Source organism: Gallinula chloropus, assembly GCF_964237585.1.
Source record: "Gallinula chloropus genome assembly, chromosome: 11".
Lineage (NCBI taxonomy): Eukaryota > Metazoa > Chordata > Aves > Gruiformes > Rallidae > Gallinula > Gallinula chloropus.
In genome coordinates this window covers 20,064,634-20,081,425 of record NC_140096.1, presented here as the reverse complement: position 1 = coordinate 20,081,425, position 16,792 = coordinate 20,064,634, and the positions used below count along the sequence as shown (strand labels likewise).

The following is a 16,792-nucleotide window of genomic DNA, read 5'->3' as shown; positions in this document are numbered from 1 at the left end:
CCCATCACCACCCCCTACACACACACCTCCGCGGTCGGACCGCCGGGCCGCTCGGGGGCGCTGTGGCGGCCGGGCCCGCGCCGCTCCCCGCCTCTTTCGCCGCTTCCCCCCACCCTTTCCGCCTCTTCCGTCGGCGCCATCGCCGGGACGCCGGGCAGCTCCTCGACATGGTGAGACAATCGGCCGCCATCCGCCGCCGCGCCGGGCCTTGTGGCAGCTCGGAGCTCCCGGCGGGCAGGCCGCGCCGGGGAGGGGGCGGGTTGGAGCGGCCGCGGCCTAGCGGGAGGTCTCTGCCGCCGGTTCCGGGGCGCGGGGCAGCGGGGCCGGTGCCGGGGCGCGGCAGCGGCCGTGCCTCACGGCTGCTCTCTCTTGCAGTCGTCTCACAAGACGTTCAAGATCAAGCGCTTCCTGGCGAAGAAGCAGAAGCAGAACCGGCCGATCCCGCAGTGGATTCGCATGAAAACCGGCAATAAGATCAGGTAGCGAGCCCGGCCGGGGCCTCGCGGGGAGCTGCGGCCTGCGGGCTCTGAGGCGGGCCGCCCCGCCTCGGCAGCCGACGCGCTGACGCCGGCGGGAGTGCGAGTTTGTGGGCGGGAGTGGCGCCGGAGAGCGGGAGCGGAGGTGCGGGGCTGGCGCGGCGCCGAGGGGCTCCTGTGCCGCTCCCCGCCGCAGCGGCTCGGGGCGGTGCAGTGCGCTGCCTGCAGGTGCGGCGATGGCGCAAGTGCCGTGAGAGCCTGAGCGGTGTGTGGGGAGAACCTGTGCCCTGGCAGCCTCTGCTTCGGGCGTCCCCTTTCCCAGCACTTCTCCCATCTCTCAGTAGACCTTCTCCGGGTGCTGTGTGTTTAAGGAGCACTGCCGTGCTAGGCCTGGGTGGGTTGGGTGGAGGGGAGATACAGTCAGTGAGAACCTTGGCACACAACTGGAACACTCACAGCAGTTCCTTTGGGCTTGCCTGTAGCGTTTGCTTTCAAGTATCATGTTTAGGAAAATGCAGTAGGAGAGCACTGGAGCAGACAGGTAGATGAGGCCTGCAGAAGGTGGTGCCTATCTGAGCCCACTGGTTTAAAAGCATTAGCCCTTGCAGTAGGCCCCTCATGCTGTGCAGCTAGGTTGTTACCTCACATACCCCCTTGTCTAGGCTTACAGGAGCAGGGTGCTTTCTCCCAGATCGTTTTTTGCCCAGTGTAATGAGAGCAACAGTAGCAGTGGCTGGCTCAGGCTGTGAAATGGCACAGAATTGCCACGTTCTGTTCCTGTTACTTCTCCACATCTGTTCTGTTCTAGGACAAGTGTGTCCCTGCCTAATCTCACCTTACAGATACTGCCTCTCAAAGGGATTCTGTTTTAGCCAAATTTCAGTACTTTACAATACTTTATGATAGGGCAAAGTACCGAAATTTTGTACCTCTGTCATCAGCTGTATGCAGGCTGGGTGCTAAAGCAGGCTGCAATTGCAGTGCTTCCTTCTGTGGGAGCGCTGCCATTGTCCTGCTGAGAGTAACTCTGTTAGTGCTGGCTTGGGTTTCACCTGTACAGTGGTGAAACTTTGCACTTAACATGTACAAGTACCTACTCAGATGAGCACACTTCCCCAGAAGAGGGCCTTCTCCATAGGCTGCTCTGCTTTTGTATTTTAGCAAACGTGGGTTTTGTGTCAGCCTGTGACCTGCAGCTGAACTGCTTGTGTAACCTTAGGCACACGTCTTGTCTCCAGAAGAGGAGGTGGGATGTTCACACACAAGTGCTGCTGCATCTCTGCAGGCATCTTTGTCTTTCTGAGGTTCAGATTCTGTTGCACCAACGTGTTGGTTAGTGAAGGAAAAAAGCAAGCAGAGGTGTTAATTCAAAACAGCCAAGTGTACAGCTGATTATTATTTGCAGCTTGCTGCTTAGTGTGTAAGAAAGAGTTCAGTCCTTCGCTGTTGAGCTAATTCAAGGTGGTTTCAGGCCACCTGGCTCCTCAGATGTGTGTCTGTGTGCTTTGCTAATTTCCACTGCTTTTGTCTTAGGTACAACTCCAAAAGGAGACACTGGAGAAGGACCAAACTGGGCTTGTAAGCAGGACTGTCTCCTGGGAACTCTAACAACACTTGTCTCTCTGCGTCAGATCGATACACCTTGTACGCTGTTCAGCGACCCCACATGACTCCTTCTGTTGTGTTGGACTGCAACCCTCGATGCTTGGGGTTTTTTTTAATAAGCCAGTTTGGGTTGTTGATGTTAATTGGGAACATCTAAGTCATTTGCATCTGAAACATGAAGACTGTGTCCTATTAGTGTTCAGGATTATCAGGAATATTGACAGTGTACAGGCTTACTAATAAATACAGATCTGAATGACATGGTTGAAATTATTTCATATATATATATTTGGTGGGATAGTAACAGAATAACCCTGTAACATTACTGTGGATATAGTCTCACTGTGAGAAACCTTGTCAGCTCTTTTCAGATAGAGCATTGTTTTCCTTTCCACTTAAGTAAACCTCTGAGAGCAGCACATACCAGTTCTATGATTAAGGGATGACAATCAGCACTCATTTTAGAGGAGTTAATTGGAAGAAAATCTTTTATTAGACAAACTGAAATAGTTAAAAAAAAGTATTTTGGAGGCAGGTTTGAACAAGGCAGACTTGACAGTCCACAGGCAGCCCTGGCAGCAGTAGCTGGAGTGTCAGCTGCTTCCTGCTTACCCCCAGGGAAGGCTGGGTTAGTTTCTGGTAAATTCATGAAGTGCTGCTAAGAGAAGCAAGCAGCATTCTCAGACCTGACTCAAGACGTGTCTCCAGAGCCACTGGGTGTGTTTTACAGGGCTGGAACACAAAGCATGGTGAGCACACCCCTCTGGGGTAAGGGGATACCCCGTGTGAGGTGTGCTGGGGTGGGTGAGGGGGATCCAAACTAACAAAACCTTCCCCTAAACAAAGTCAATCCAGTTACCTCCCTCTCATTACGCTCACCCATTGGATGCTTGTATGTCCCCTTGGCTGGCTTCTGTCAGCTGCAGATTTTCAACTCAGTTATTTCCCTGTTGAACCCCCAGGCTAAATCATGTAGTACAGTGTCACTAGGCCTGTTGTCAGTCAGAGAATCGATTTTGTTATTAATGGAAGAGTGAACAGCACAAACAGTGGCACTAGGGTGCTGGGCAAACGCTGAGGTGTTCCACACCCAGAAGTACCATAAAAATACTTGGCCAGGGAGCAAGAACGTGGAGTTGAGAATAATCAGTGATACTTGAACACCAAGCTTACCTGTCCTGTGCCTGGGCAGTGTGCTGGTGAGGCTGCCCCCAAACACTGCCTGTGTTAGCTGCAGGTGGCTCCTCACGAGCCTTGTGCCTGCGGTCAGATGAGGATGGTGGTGGCTTCTTCCCCCTGAGTGGATCTGGCCCCTGCACCACCAGCTCAGCAAGGATGGGGCCAGGCAGCCCTTGGAGCTGGCAAGCAGGTGCAGCAGAACAATCAGATGAAAGGGAAGGGTGAATACAGCAAGGGCAGGGGATAGCTTGCTCATAGAAAATGCAGTACTCTTGCAGCAGTACACGGTGTCTGTGTGCTCCCTAGAACGTGTGACAACCGCCCGAGTTTTGTTGGGAGTGCTGTTGGCTTGGTAACTTGGTCTTGACGCAAGACATGGGTGGCCTGTAATTCCCAACTCTTGAATGGGAGGGTAGTAACTCAAGATGTTGCTCAAAGGAAGAGTTAGTGGCTGTTTACAAAAGGGGAGAAGGGAAGGAAGGGATTCAGTCACCCAGAGAAGCAGCGCTCCGTTCCCCATGCCAGCATTCTCCACCTGAGGCCTGTGAAACATCCCCTGTTTACCAGAGGGAAGTGGAGGAGGCTGCTGTGGCTCTGCACTGGGTCCTGAGTGGCTGCTGCTCCTTTCCCTTCTGCAGTGGATGGAAGCTCAGGACAGCTGGAAACAGCTGGAGGTGTGAGCCTGCTCCCAAATGTGGCTGCAGCACAGCCTATCCTGACACTGGGGGCTGCAGAGGTGCACTGGGTTCAGCCAGCTGTGGTGGCACAGTTCCTGGGTGGCTGCTTCCTGAGGAAGCTTCAGGCTGCCCCACCTTCTGTGTGGCTGCTCTTCATGTTGAAGGTAAATACATTCATCTCCTTTGTAGCAAATAATGCTGGGCAGCAGTATGTGCTGAGCACACACAAGTGCGTAACAAACACGCACCTGGCTCAGAGCTCACAACAGTCTTTCCCTCCTGAGGCGTGCTGGAGATTTCTGTGAGCACAGGAGAGCAAGGCTGGCATTTTTACCAACTTCAGCACACCTCAAAGATGCCTTCCAGCTTTCATTTCTGCCTGGTGAAAGTCTGGTTTCTCTTTGTCACCAGGGGAAGCAGTAAGTCACTGCAACAGGCAAGCAGCAGGCAGCATTGCCAAAGATATTATGACAGAAGCCTGTGTGTTGCAAACACTTTTACCCCAATGTTTTTTCAATCTCTTCTGTGCTCTTTGACGCAAGTATTTAGGATATAACAGCACTGCTGAGAATCAAACATCAGCCTTGGAAACCTGCAAACTGCCCCCTGCCTCTCCCCATCACTGCTCCTGGGAGGCAAAGCTGCTGGCAGATTTCCTCTTTAATTGTGTCTATGAGGACTCAGCTGAGATGGAGAAAAAACATTTCATGGACTTGAGAATGGAAAGAGACATTTTTCTCCATGACATCTGTGGGAAAGTTTTCCTGAGCAAGACACTGAGTTATTTATTGCTATAAGCAGCTTCTACCAGGGAGTTGCTTTGGAAAATGACCCCTCATTTTTCCCAACTTGACTCAATCTGCTTTTCAGGTTGGACGTTAAGGATTAGCAAAAAGTCCATCTTCTGCAGAACCTTAACCAACACAAATACCTCTGGGTTTGAATGATTTCTGTTGTTGTTCTTTGCCCCTTCCCTGTGAGAGTTGCAGGGTGAGGGGGGAATCAGGGATCTCTACTGGACTAACACACCGTAACTGAGCCATCAACAGAAGCTTTAAAATACAAATCTAATCAGTTTGGATATTCTAGTCCATTAATCTTGGTGGATATGCTTTTATTTTCTGGCTAAGAAGCAAAGTTAGAGCTGATTGTGTACTTGAGGAGTGTTTTTTAAATGTGTATTTCTGAATGGACTGCCCCTCTGCAGGAGTGAAAACAATCCACAGGAGACAGAGCAGAAAGTCATTGGAGGTGGCGTGGTGTTTGGGGTGAACACGGCAGCAGAAAGAGTCCAGCGATTTGAGGAAGATGCTCTGTGGAGAGGAACCCTTGCAGGCAGCTGATGAGTATGTTGTAACACCAACTCTGTCTGAGCTGCCTCCCTAATTTGCCTCAGAGCAGAATAGTTTCAAATCCCTGACTAAAAGGGAAGAGCTGCCTTTAGAGGGTTTGGGGTGGCTGTTCAGGGGAGGCAAGCACTAAAAATCATTAAGTGATATTTTCTGTATGTAGCATTTGCCAGTTAAATGTCACTTTTGAATGGAACACCAAAGTCAGGGTTTTCTGGTGGAGTGGTGACCAAGCTGCAGGTACAAATGCCAAGGAAGCGGCTTGTTCAAGGAAATTCTTACTAATCCACTGTTTACTCTGTGCCTTACTCAGAGGAGGATGTAGGGGCGGTCTCACACCCTCTCCCCAACAGTACACTGCTGTGAAAGGCTGACAGGGGAGTAACAGGTGGAAAAAATCTTCCATCACACATGAACCCACCTGTCTTATCAACAGTGCTTCGGTTGCCAGGACTAAAGATCACTGGTGTTTTGGAAGCCACCCTGCTGTCCCACAGCACAGACATAGCCAGAGAAGCTCTGGAAGGAGCTATGTCGCCATAGTCTTTATTAGAGTTAAAGCATTACAAAAGCCCTGTAGATCAGGCATTAAATCTATCCCCAGTGTGGTTTGTATGTCTCTGCTACTGACCTCAGTCATTAAGGTGATGTCCAGACACATCTATGTGTCCACCCAGTCTGGACTGGGTACTCTGCAGCTGCTGGATCACGATGGGCTCATCTGGAGGCTGTATCACCCGCTGCAGACCAGGCGGTTCCAGTGTCCAAGCAGCATTTCAGAGCACAGTCTGAATGTAACCAGGTTTGCTCAGGCTCTGTGAACCCCACGGGCTCACGTGCTGCTGTGGGAGTTCCCCATGTATCTTTCTGCTTCAGGGTGCAAACTGGCCTGTGCAGCCAGGCCAGAGTTCATCATGAGTCCCTTGGTCACCTCCACAGATCCCCGGAAAGGCAGCTGGAGAGGAACCCGTGACTCCCTCCCAAAGTGAGGTGTCTGCAAGGGCTGACACTCTGAGGTGGGGAACAGAAACTCCCCAGTCACTGCCTGAGAGTCACTTCTCAAACGGGACTGCTATTTAAGGGAGTAGAAATGGTCTCATGCAGATGAGAAAGAGGAAGGGGCAGTTGTTTTTCTGAAGATATTTTGAAGGAGCACTGGCCTTTGAGACTGTGAAAAGCAAGTGGAAATCAGCTGGGCAGAGCTCCAGTTGGTGAACAAAAGACAAGCAGGCAAGCAGAGGCTTTGCCCTTTTAATGCAGTTACCCGTACGCACACATGGAGTTACGCTGCTTTGGGATGTTTCTCAAGAGCTTCCTTGTTGAGCATGACCTCAGTAGCCACAAAGACAATCTCACAGCCTCCGTATCTTTTCCACAGTTTTCAGCAATGAATCATCTTTCCAGGGCTGCTCCTGGACTCCAGCCCTGCGGGAGCCACCACATGCAACTCCACTGGGCGTCCCTCCTGTCTTCTCCACTCCATCCCCCATCCCCAGTGGGGCTGAGCATCTCAGAGGTCCTGAGGGAAGGGCTGCCAGGGGGACTTGTCTTGCACTTTGACAGGCTTCTCTGTGCCCGGCCTCCTCTGGCAAACCAGCTCTTACTTTAGCGAGAAACAACTTTATCTGTCATGAACAAACAGCATCCCAGAGGAGGCGCATATGGTGGAGACCCTGGGATCTCACAGGGAGCTGGAAAGCTCGGTTTGTAGCTCAGTGGCTTGGTCTGCTCCCCTGTACCCACTCTCCCTGCAGGCAGAGAAGTGCACAAAAATAATGGTGTTGGGGGAGGGTGTTTTGGAAGCCATAGTTACTTCTCCATGGCCAGGCCAGTGCCAGGCCCCTGGCAGCTCAGGGTATGGCTGTGAAATATTTAATGATATTGTGCCAGCGGCTCTGTCCTGGCACCCATGGCACCAGAACCAGTCCAACCTCATCACACAGCGCTGCGGGGAGCTGGGCCAGTGCCGACAGCCTTGTTTGACAGGTGGGAGAACCAAGTCACCGAGTTGCTGCGTGACCCACTCACAGGCACACGGAAGGTCTGCTGGCAGCCCAGGATGGGCAGCACAAACATCCCCCTGCAGAGGACACCAGCTCCCATGCTGGGTCATCATCCCCCTCCCCCATGGGAACGCAGTGTGGCAGAGAAGCAGCTCCCTGCAGCAAGGCCTGTGTGAGAGCCCCTGCCATGGGGCACTGCCAGCTGGGACTAGGAGCCACCATCAGCAGGCATGGAGGGGAACCGCCCCCCCCCTCCCCCCCACCCCAGTGGGATCAGGCAGGTTTTTGGAAGGGCTGTCCCCAGGCTGTGCTCCCAGTGGCTCCACACACGCTCACACCAGTTACAGCCCCAAAAGAACAGGCAGGACATGGGGTGGCCATGGTGCCCTGGTGCAAGGGGTTAATCCCTGCTTGGCCAGGATTTCAAGTGCTGGCACTCACCAAGTTCCCAGCTCCCTGCAGGCTCCTCAGGCTGCTGTTTAGCATGGGCTTGCAGGTGAATGGGCCAGAGGAGCCTCAGTGCTCTTGGAAGAAAGTGAATGCCTGTCTGACAAAGTCCCGGATGGTTGACAAGCGCCAGGAGCGCTTCCCCTCGGCCCCGGAGTCCACGCAGTCCCGCCCTGCCCTGGCCTCTCTGGATGACTTACAGTTGTTGTTGGTGTTGTGAGAGTGCAGCTGGACCAAGTCCTCCTCCAAGGCTCCCGCAAGCTCCTTCAGCTCCCTGGAAGTGTCTACCTTCAGGTACTGCCAAGCCTTGCGCCCGTTGTGGTCCCTGCAGCTGGTGTCTGCTCCATAAGCTCCCACCAGCACTTTGATGAGCAACTCGTGTCCCTGCAAAGCAGCCACGTGCAAGGGGGTAAGCCCACCACTGGCCGTGGGGGTGTTCACATTGAAGGGATAGCCCTTCTTCTGGGCATGGGAGATGACCTGAATGAAGTTCTCATGGTGGCCGTGCTTGGCAAGCCAGTGGAGAGCGGTGAAGCCTGTCACAAAGTCTCTCCTGGTCAGCAGGCTGGGATCCAGGTCCAGCAGCCGGATGATGTTCTCCACATCGCCCTGGGCCACTGTCAGCAGCCACTCGTGCTCCAGGGGATCCAGGGCAAGGGACAGCACCTCGGGGCTCTGCTCAGGTTTCTGTTCTTGGTGCGGTGCTGTGAAGAGACTGCTGCAATGAGGTGTCTTCTGAGCGGTGGAGATCCGCATGGTGCTGCCAGGGCTGTTGGTCTGCAGGAGCATTTCCTTCAGCTCCTTCCTCCGGGAACTGCTGGGACCGACAGAGAGCCTGCCCGCAGCCCTACCCCAGCTCCCCGGGCCCTGGCTGCTCCAGCTGATGCTCCTGCTGGTGTCCATCTTCTGCAAGGGGTGGAAACGCTCCCTGCTCCCAGTGGCGGCCGGCCAGAGATGGGAGCTGCGGGCTAGGCTTGCCATTTGAGGCTGGGCACCTTCCAGGAGGGTTAGCGTCCGGGTGATGCCAGCTACCTTCCGCTCCGCTGAGCCCTGCTCCCGCTCCTGCCGGGCCATGGCAGTGCCTCAGGCAGGGCCGGCCAGACGGGCGCAGCTCTCCGCTCGCACTCCCCAGCTCTCACCCCACGCTTCCTGCCCCGAAGTTAGGCGAAGGAGGAACTGACTCTGCGCAGCGGGAGGGCACGCCAGGCATGGCGGCAGGCCCGTGCTGCTGCGGCGCTGCCGGGGCGGTGCAGGCGACCTTTGGTCACGCTGTGGCTGCTGACGGCACCGGGCTGTGTGTCCCCCCCCCGGGCTCTGTTTGCCTGTGGTGTCACGGAAGAGCAGGTGGGTGTGTGAGGACATGGGGAGCCTGTAGCACCGCTGGGGTGGGCAAAGGTGGAGGCGTCCTGGGTAAGGTGATGCTGGTATGTAGGAGAAATGTCATTAAGCATATTTTCCTCTCTGAATAGTCTCAGTATTAGCAGCAGCTAAAGCACCTGAAGCCTTAGGTCGCAAGAGCTGAGCAAGTGTAAACTTCCCATAAAACTGATGCTGCCAGGGAAGAACTCGCTGAATTCAGCAAGTACAAGAGGAGTGAAGGACCAAGGAGGCAGCTCCAGGAGGATGGAGTCACTTCAGAAGGCCAGCCCAGCGACACTGAACAGGGGTAGGGAATCAAGAGCAGCTGGTTGGAATCCTCCACTCGGACTTGGCGTTCGCAGAGGGGTCTGAGGGTCGGGCCCTGCTACAGTCACCTGTGTCTATAAATCTGTAACACTGGCCTTCCTCTGGCCCTGGCAGCACCCCAAAGCCCCAGGTGCCTTGCCAGACCCCCAAGCTCCCCAATGCCATTGAGGCACCTGCCTTACAGCCTCCTCCCGCTGCCAAAACATCCCGCACTATTGCAATGCTCCTCCTTGGTGCCCTGCTCAGGAAAGCCAAGGTTACTGCCCCAAGGGGATGTTTCCCCCAAAGCTTAGGAGGGTCTCTGTGCTGTAAGGGAGACTCAGTCTGTGTCAGTGCTTTGGAAGCCCCTTCGACCCTTTTTCTTTGCCTTCCCTAAACTTGAGCCCTGCTGTGACCAGCACTGGGCTGGTCATCAGCCCTGAGGGAGTTTTGCTTTTCTCCAACCACTTGGGCCAGTTTTTCTGGGACACATGGGAAGCCAGTGTCATCCCATAATGCCCAAATGACTGGTGGTGAAAAAAATAATTGTCCCCTTGCTCCCTGTCTGGCACAGCATGGTTCTGTCACTGGCTGTTGTGGCTTCTGTGGGCTCAGGGAGGGAGAGACCTCAACACACACAGCAGTGGGATCCTGTGGACAGTTTACAGCTCTTGTTGGGTCACAGCTGGGGAAAACAAGGAAGGAAATGAGGAGCTGCTGTGGGGGAACAAGGGCACTGATGGTGAAAGCAAAGAACCCATTTAGGGACACCCTGTCTGTGCCTGTGTTAGGGACTGGTGGCACTGGCAGGTTCTGACTGGGCTAAAACTGGGGTGTGGACCCTGGGGACTTTTCCTGGAGGGTCTCAGGGGCTGGGAATGTTACTTGCTTTGGGTAAGGACCAAGTTTCCTCTCAGCCTTTGTTTGATGCTTCTGCTGGCATCAAGGGACACCCTCAGAGCAGCAGGGGGGCTCACCCTGCCCCTGCCCACCGGCCAGGGAGCTCAGGCTGCACGAGGGGCCGAGGGAAGGGGCTGCACTGTCCCCGGAGGAGAAGCCAGCATAGCCACCATCAGTTGGGTTCCTAAGCGAGCGTGAACCGCCCTGACAGACCTCAGGAGGGGGCACACAGCCGTTCTGTTTGAAATAGCACGTGATCTGCTGAGGCCGGGAGGCCCACGCCAGAAACCCGGGCCCAGCCGCAGCCCAGGTGCGCGGCGAGGGGCCGCAGGGCAGGCGGGATCAGTGCGGGGGAGCCTATCGCTGTGCTGGGACCGCCGGGGACCGGCCAACCCGCCGGCCGGGAACGGGACCGCGGCGCCCCTCAGCCGCCCCGGCCGCTCCTCCCGCCGCGCCCCGCCGCACTGTGGCCGCGGCCCCGCCCGCAGCCCGGGCTGCACCATCGCGGCCAGTCGCGGGGGAGGCCGGCTACTCCGCACTTCTGGGAGAGGAGCGGCGGTGGCGGCACCGACCGGGGCGGGGAGGCGAGGCGGCGGCGGAGCGGGGCGAGGGGGTGGGGACGCGAGGGGCGCGGGGCGGGGCCGGGGGAGCGGCAGGTCTCTCCACACCCCCCCCCCCCGCACGGTGTCCCAGTGGGCGCGTCCGGGGCCGTCCGCCTGCCCGCCCGACTGGGGTGGGCCCTGTGGCGGGCTCGCAGCGATGGCGGCGGCCGAGGTGGCGCGGCAGGTGAGAGCGGGCGTCGGGTGCTGCTGCTGCCGCCGGCCTCGTGTGGGCCGGGCGCGGCGGCGGGCGGGAGCGCCCGGCTACGGCTGGCGCGGGAGGCCAGGGCGGCGGGGCTGGGGCTGGGGCTGGGGCTGGCCGGGTCGGGGCGCGCCAGGCGGGGCGCGGGCTGCGGGGGCACCGGGCTGGGGCCTCCCGCGGGCTCCGGGGCGGCGGCCCGCCGGGGGATCGGGGCTTGGGGGCCGCTCGGAGGCCAGCCGGGGTTACCTGGGGAGGGGCGGTTTTGGTTCCGCCGCCGCTGGCTGCGAGGCAGCAGCCCGGGCCGGCGACCTTGGGCAGCGGGGTGGGCCCGGGGGCCTTTCCCCGCCGGACCCTCGGAGCCCCGCTGCGGGCTCAGGCGGAGCCGCAGCGCAGGCCGGGGTGGCCGACCCAGCGCGCTGGGAGGCTCATCCGGCGCCCTTACCCAGGGCTGGGGCCGCAGCAGCGGGAGAAGCGCGCCTTGGCTTCCCCCTCTCCCCAGGGATGCCGTGCTCCTGCCAGAGAAACCGACTGCCCGGGCTCGTTAGCGTGCGGGGCGGGGAAGGCCCGCGGGAGCCCGCCGGCATCGGCACCGCGTCCCCGCTGCGCTCTGTGCCCCGCGGTGCCGTCCCCGGCTGCCCGCGGGCACACCGGCCGCCGCCGCGGCTCGCCTGCCCTCCCGGCGCGGCACCGGGTTCGCCGTGTGCCCGCGGGGAATTACCCTGAAGAGGAGCAGAGAGAGTTGAGCCACCTCTGCGTTCGTTAGAGAAATGCTGAGGCGGCAGTTGTAACGTGTTTGCAGGCAGAAGGGACTTGTCTGTGGTATGATGGGCTTCCCAGTTGGGTGTCAATGCGTTAGTCCAGGAATCACACCTGGGATGAGTGCTTGCTGCTTGTCTTCAAAGCAGTAGGTTTTAGCATGGAGCCAGTCTCCTTAAGCGGGTAGATGTAGCCGTTCCTTGCCAATTTGTGATGTTATTTCCTCCTGGACATACCCGTTGCCTTATATGTGCCTGCCAAGGTATGTAAAGTGACTCACTTGCTCCCTTGTCTTTAAAAAAAAAAAAAATATGAGAGTTAGGCTTTCCTAAGATAGTGTGCTGGAGTTTCAGACATCTGCTAGTGGCCTGGAATGAATTACGAGAAGGCAGAATCTCTCTTCAGATGCAAAAGGAAAGGTAACTGTGAGATGGACATGAAGTTAGTGTGCTGCAAATTGAAAATGTCGTTGTCCAGGCAGGTGACTTGTCAGCCCAGGTCTTGGGTATCTGATCATGGCCGTGGTTTGTGGAGCAGTCATCTGGAACGTCCTGGTGATGCAGGGGGCTGCACTGTGTGTACCAGCTGAGTTAAACGTGTGCGAGATGTGGCTGGTGGCCGAGGTGGGGGTCACCACTCTGCCTCTGTCCCATTGAAACTTTGATCTAAACCTGTGTTTATTGTGAGAAGATCAGTGAAGCCCTCTCCTCCCTGAGCAGGCAGAGCAGCTCCATCACCACTGAGCTGAGGCCCCTTGCCTGTCCCCTGCCAGCGTGGACAGTGCAGGTTTTAAACGCCGAGACCCAAAGGGGACGTGTCCGCCCTGTGCCCGTGGGTGGAGGGCTGCCTTGCTGGGAGCTGCCTAACTCTCAGTCTGTAGCACAGGTCAGAAGAATCATTGCAACTGCTGATAGAGGTGCATATTGTATTTTTTTTTTACTTGCTGGAGGAGACTTCTGGGAAGGTATCCAAACAATGTGGTGTTTCTGCAGCCCTTTGGCAGGAGCTGTCAGAATTTGAGATTTTGGAAGCGCTTGACGCTTCGTGAATGTTGATTGTCTGAATGATGCAACGTGCCTGAAGAGGGTGGTCAGTGGTCAGGAGCTTTGGTGAGGTGTTTCTGGCTTTCCGTGGTGACAGGTTCAGAACTATTTCTTGCCCACTTTTCTGTGGTTTTTCTTTGCTATGAGACCTAGTGATTTGTTACCGACCAAGCAAGGAAAAGAAATACGAAGTCTTTATGTACACTTTACATTCCCCCTTTGCATTTATCTGGTGGAGGATGTGTATGCTGTCTGCTGGATGATTCTGTCATTGCGTAAGAGAATTACATGCTTGTACAATTACACTTGTAATTGCTACAAGTATTCCTCTAATTTGCTGTTTAATCAGAGCCAAATGCAGTCTGGGGAAGCGGATGCCATAACGCCGAGGTCACGAGAAGGGATTTGATATTGTGCTGGCTTAAAGATGATGTGAAAAACCTCATTTCAGGTTTTGCCTTGTTTTGTGATTTGACATTTCCCCTCTTGTGCAAGAGGTATCTCAGGTATGGGGGTGAACCCTCCGGGTCTCGCCTTTACGGGGTGCCAGTGGAACCAGAGAGCGGCTGCTGTGAGCAGCAGTGGTAGAGCCCTCTGAGCCTGCTGAGATTTCGTTTTGTTCTGTTGTGTTTGGAAATTCTCCAAATCCAAGGCCTTTCATTAGAAGTGATTCTCACCTGGGAAGAAGTGGGAACTTGTGTCAGAAGTACTAAATGTCAGCTGTCAGTGTCCTAAGCACAGACACTCTTTTTGATGAGATGCAGAACTATTGCACTGCGGTCTTTGGGAGCCTTTTCTTGTTGTGCAGGCCTGGTTTGGACACTGGCTCCCTGGGGTTCAGAGCTGCAGCATTCCTTATTTGCTGTGCTCTGCCTGAATATTGCCAAGCAGAGGCTTTTCCTTTGCTCTGGGGTCCTTTTTCATTGTTCCTTGAGCTCAGGCCACCAGAAATTGCCCTGAATGTGGAGTGTTGGCGTTTGCAATGAGCAGCACCACTGCGTGTCTTGGGGAGGATGCTCTGCTTTATCTCCACAAAGCAGTGGTGGCCAGGCAGGGCTCTGAGGCTGTTGGGAGCTGACAGTGCTGTGTTTTACAGGACCTGTGTGTCACACAAACCAGATCAGGGCAGAGATGCACACTCAGCAAGATTTCCCTCTAATCGTGATTTCGCTCTGAGGACCCCAGAGTGATTCAAACACCTGGAGTCTAAATCTTGCTGTTTTATGTAAGCTAATGTGTCATGTGCAGTGCTTTCAGGCTTGAGGTCGTTCATTATAACATCTTTGTGTTTTCCATATGTTTCCAATAGTTCTCTGTGAGAATTAGCCTAGACAGTGGTGGTTTCTGTGGCACTGAGAAGCCGTGACAAAAGGTGTGTAAATCCTCCAAGGAAAAAATAAAATACCCTCTCCCAGTGGCTACTCCTTCCTCTCCCTCTACCATAACCTCTGGTAATGCAGCCAGAGAGGTGTTGCTCTTTCTGTTCGTTTCATCTTGTTTGTGGTAAACATGCTTTGCTTCCTCCCGAGCAACAACAGCCTATTCTATCCTGGGGGGTCACCCTGTGTGTATGGGGAGCTGGAAAAAAGAGGCATCTGGTATCTTGGTGTGGTGCCAGTGTTCACACTGGCTTCCCAGAGATCCCGTCTTTGTCTCTGTTCCAAGAAGATGCTGACTTTAAAGTAGAGAATATGGAAGGTCTGTCAGCCATCCAGCGCTCACTGATGCTCGTGGAAGGTAGTTAAACCTCGTTTACCTTGTTGGTACCTCTTTTTGCGTGTTAAATTTGGCCTGAAAGATTGTTTTTGAAGGTAAATAATGGAAGATGGCTCTTGAACAGTTCCTTAGCAAAAATCTTTTAAGTTTAACGTAGTTTTCAGATTTGAACAAGGTAAACCAAATCAACATTGAAGGTACAGGCAGGATGAGTAATGGCTGTGTTCATATGTTGTTTATGGTGATGCTGTTTATATATAGCTGTGCTCTGGATACAGAGACACCGCTTGCTGTGTGAAGGCTGGTGACTTGTGCTGGTTCCTGCTGGATCAGATAGGAAATGCTTTTCTCACCCCAGGTTTGGTAACTGCTGCGAACTTCCCGATGCACCAAAACCAGCCTGACCTGGAGACTTTCCCCTCTGCCCCCCTCCTCACTGCACCTGATCTCTCAATGCCTGGCCCAGCAGGCTTTGGGTTTTTAGCTGGAGTGGCACCGTGTACCAGGTGGCTGTGAACTTAACACGAGGGCTCAGCCATTGTGACTGCACATCGGGCTTTGCAGTGCGTGTTTCCTGGCCTGTCGCAGATGTGAAGTGCAGTTTCATTCCGTTATCAACCGCAGGTAACTAGAAAAAGGCTACAGGAAATGACTTGCAAGCTGAACTCCTGTGACAGTAAATGTCTCCCCTCAGCTCCGAGTGCCTGAACTTCTACCGTTCATTCTTTTCCATCTGGGTCGCGCTTATATTTAGTGATGAGGAGAAGATTTGTTCTTAATGAGAGCCTACACTCCTGCCCACACTTCCTGGGGAGAGTAGTGTTCAAACAATCTTCCAACAGTGCAGTTTTAAGGCTGAGTATTAAAAATACACTTGATATTTCTCCTTCCCCAGGAGGAGTCTGCCTGTGGTTCTCTCGCGTGTCTTCGCAGACTCTGTCCACCCATCTGCTCTGCAGTGGGGCCAGGGTGCTCTCAGAGATCAGATGCTGCCATGAGATGCCTCAGTGCTGGGTTTTTGGTTTAGTGGGACCAGTTTAGGAGAGTTTAAGGTGTGCCATCACAAAATCTGTGTGCCTGACAGTCTCCCTTCCAGCTGCTTTAGCTGTGTGTTTGTGAATGATTGAGCCTCAGAGCTGCATCCTCAGAAGGCAAAACCAGAGTCTGCCAGGGAGCTGGAGCGCCTGCCTGGTGAGCGTGTCATTTGGAGGCAAGGTGCTCAGAAATTAATAAAGCACCATATTTGGTGAACATCTTGGCAGGAAGAGTCAGATGAATACACAAAATATGGCTAAGGGGAAACATATTTACACATCAAGGGTGGTAAATATGGTTAATGGCTGAAGTGTTTTTGGAGCCTCATGCTTGGAAAAAAAATCCACACCAGTGAAACAGCAACAAGGCAAGTAATCTTACTGTGGGGAGTGACTGTAGTGTGTGCAGTCCTTGGGGATGTTTTCCTAGCCTAAAATGCCAGTGCCATTAACAGAAGAGGGAGAACAGGTATGTCTGTCCCTATAAACAGGCTTTCAAGGTATGTGAAAACATGATCCTGAAAGAGGAAGTTAAAAATGACAGCCTATAAATGATTGCCTTTTGGCTGTAGTGTTTCTTAGAAACTGATCGTGTTCCTGAGAGGCCAGAGGGGAATTTTCTGTATTTGGCACTGAAATGCATTGTTAAGAAAAGCCCTTGTTGGGGGGGCTGCAGGAGGGGGACTTTCCAGCACACATGGTGCACAGAGATAGCATCGACTCTCCATTTTGTGTGATGCTGTTTCTGAGGTCAGGCCTCTGCATGTAGTTTCTTACTGACTGCTGTGCAGGCCTGGAGCCCAGAGTGCCTTGGTGCCTGTAGCTCTTTGTGCTGTGGCCAGGTGAAAGCTTCCAACCCCAGCTCCAGAAGCAGGTGGCTGTGCTGGGTGTGGAGCACAGTGTGAGATGGATCTCAGCCCTTCTGCTTCCCAGGGCAGAAAGGGGATGCCTGGCCAGGGAGTCCAGGCTGGTGGTGTCGGGCACAGGATAGAGCAGGACATGGGAGCAGCTGCTCATGGTTTGTGTGGCTGGGCAGGAGTGGCTCCTGCCCCTCAGCAGGCAGGTTTGGGCACCTCCATTCCCAAACCCCTGTGCAGGCTGCCTTCTGATGGGGCTGCGGGGTTACGAGCAGCTCAGTTCT

General features: G+C 54.7%; 3 protein-coding genes across 6 annotated transcripts in view; 2 read left to right on the top strand and 1 right to left on the bottom strand.

Annotated features, from left to right (window-relative positions):
* The first annotated feature begins 94 nt into the window (after positions 1-94).
* On the top strand, positions 95-2,340 carry RPL39 (ribosomal protein L39). Its single transcript, XM_084269094.1, has 3 exons — positions 95-170; positions 376-479; positions 2,010-2,340. Exons 1-3 carry the CDS (start codon positions 168-170, stop codon positions 2,056-2,058), a joined length of 156 nt encoding a protein of 51 aa, XP_084125220.1. The 5' UTR covers positions 95-167; the 3' UTR covers positions 2,059-2,340.
* A 3,472-nt stretch (positions 2,341-5,812) lies between these two features.
* On the bottom strand, positions 5,813-8,810 carry SOWAHD (sosondowah ankyrin repeat domain family member D; the record flags this gene model as incomplete). Of its 2 annotated transcripts, XR_014617522.1 has the most annotated exons (3): positions 6,969-7,034; positions 7,731-7,813; positions 7,937-8,810. XR_014617522.1 is itself a non-coding variant. In XM_084269171.1 (2 exons), 2 exons carry the CDS (start codon positions 8,808-8,810, stop codon positions 6,892-6,894), a joined length of 1,017 nt encoding a protein of 338 aa, XP_084125297.1. In that variant the 3' UTR covers positions 5,813-6,891. The 2 variants fall into 2 exon arrangements, 1 of the variants encoding a protein (XP_084125297.1); XM_084269171.1 differs by lacking the exon at positions 7,731-7,813 and having other exon boundaries at positions 5,813-7,034.
* A 2,250-nt stretch (positions 8,811-11,060) lies between these two features.
* The window catches only part of SEPTIN6 (septin 6), a gene marked incomplete at its 5' end in the record, with an annotated part of 30,423 nt that continues 24,691 nt past the window's right edge, over positions 11,061-16,792 (top strand). For all 3 annotated transcript variants that reach the window (XM_084269263.1, XM_084269264.1, XM_084269262.1), the window contains one exon: positions 11,061-11,087. In XM_084269263.1, the coding sequence (XP_084125389.1) occupies positions 11,061-11,087 (27 nt within the window). The remainder of the gene's footprint in view (positions 11,088-16,792) is intronic.

Coding starts and splice junctions, on each gene's coding strand:
- RPL39 (XM_084269094.1), top strand. Junction 480..2,009: donor AAAACCGGCAATAAGATCAG/GTAGCGAGCCCG, acceptor CTTTTGTCTTAG/GTACAACTCCAAAAGGAGAC.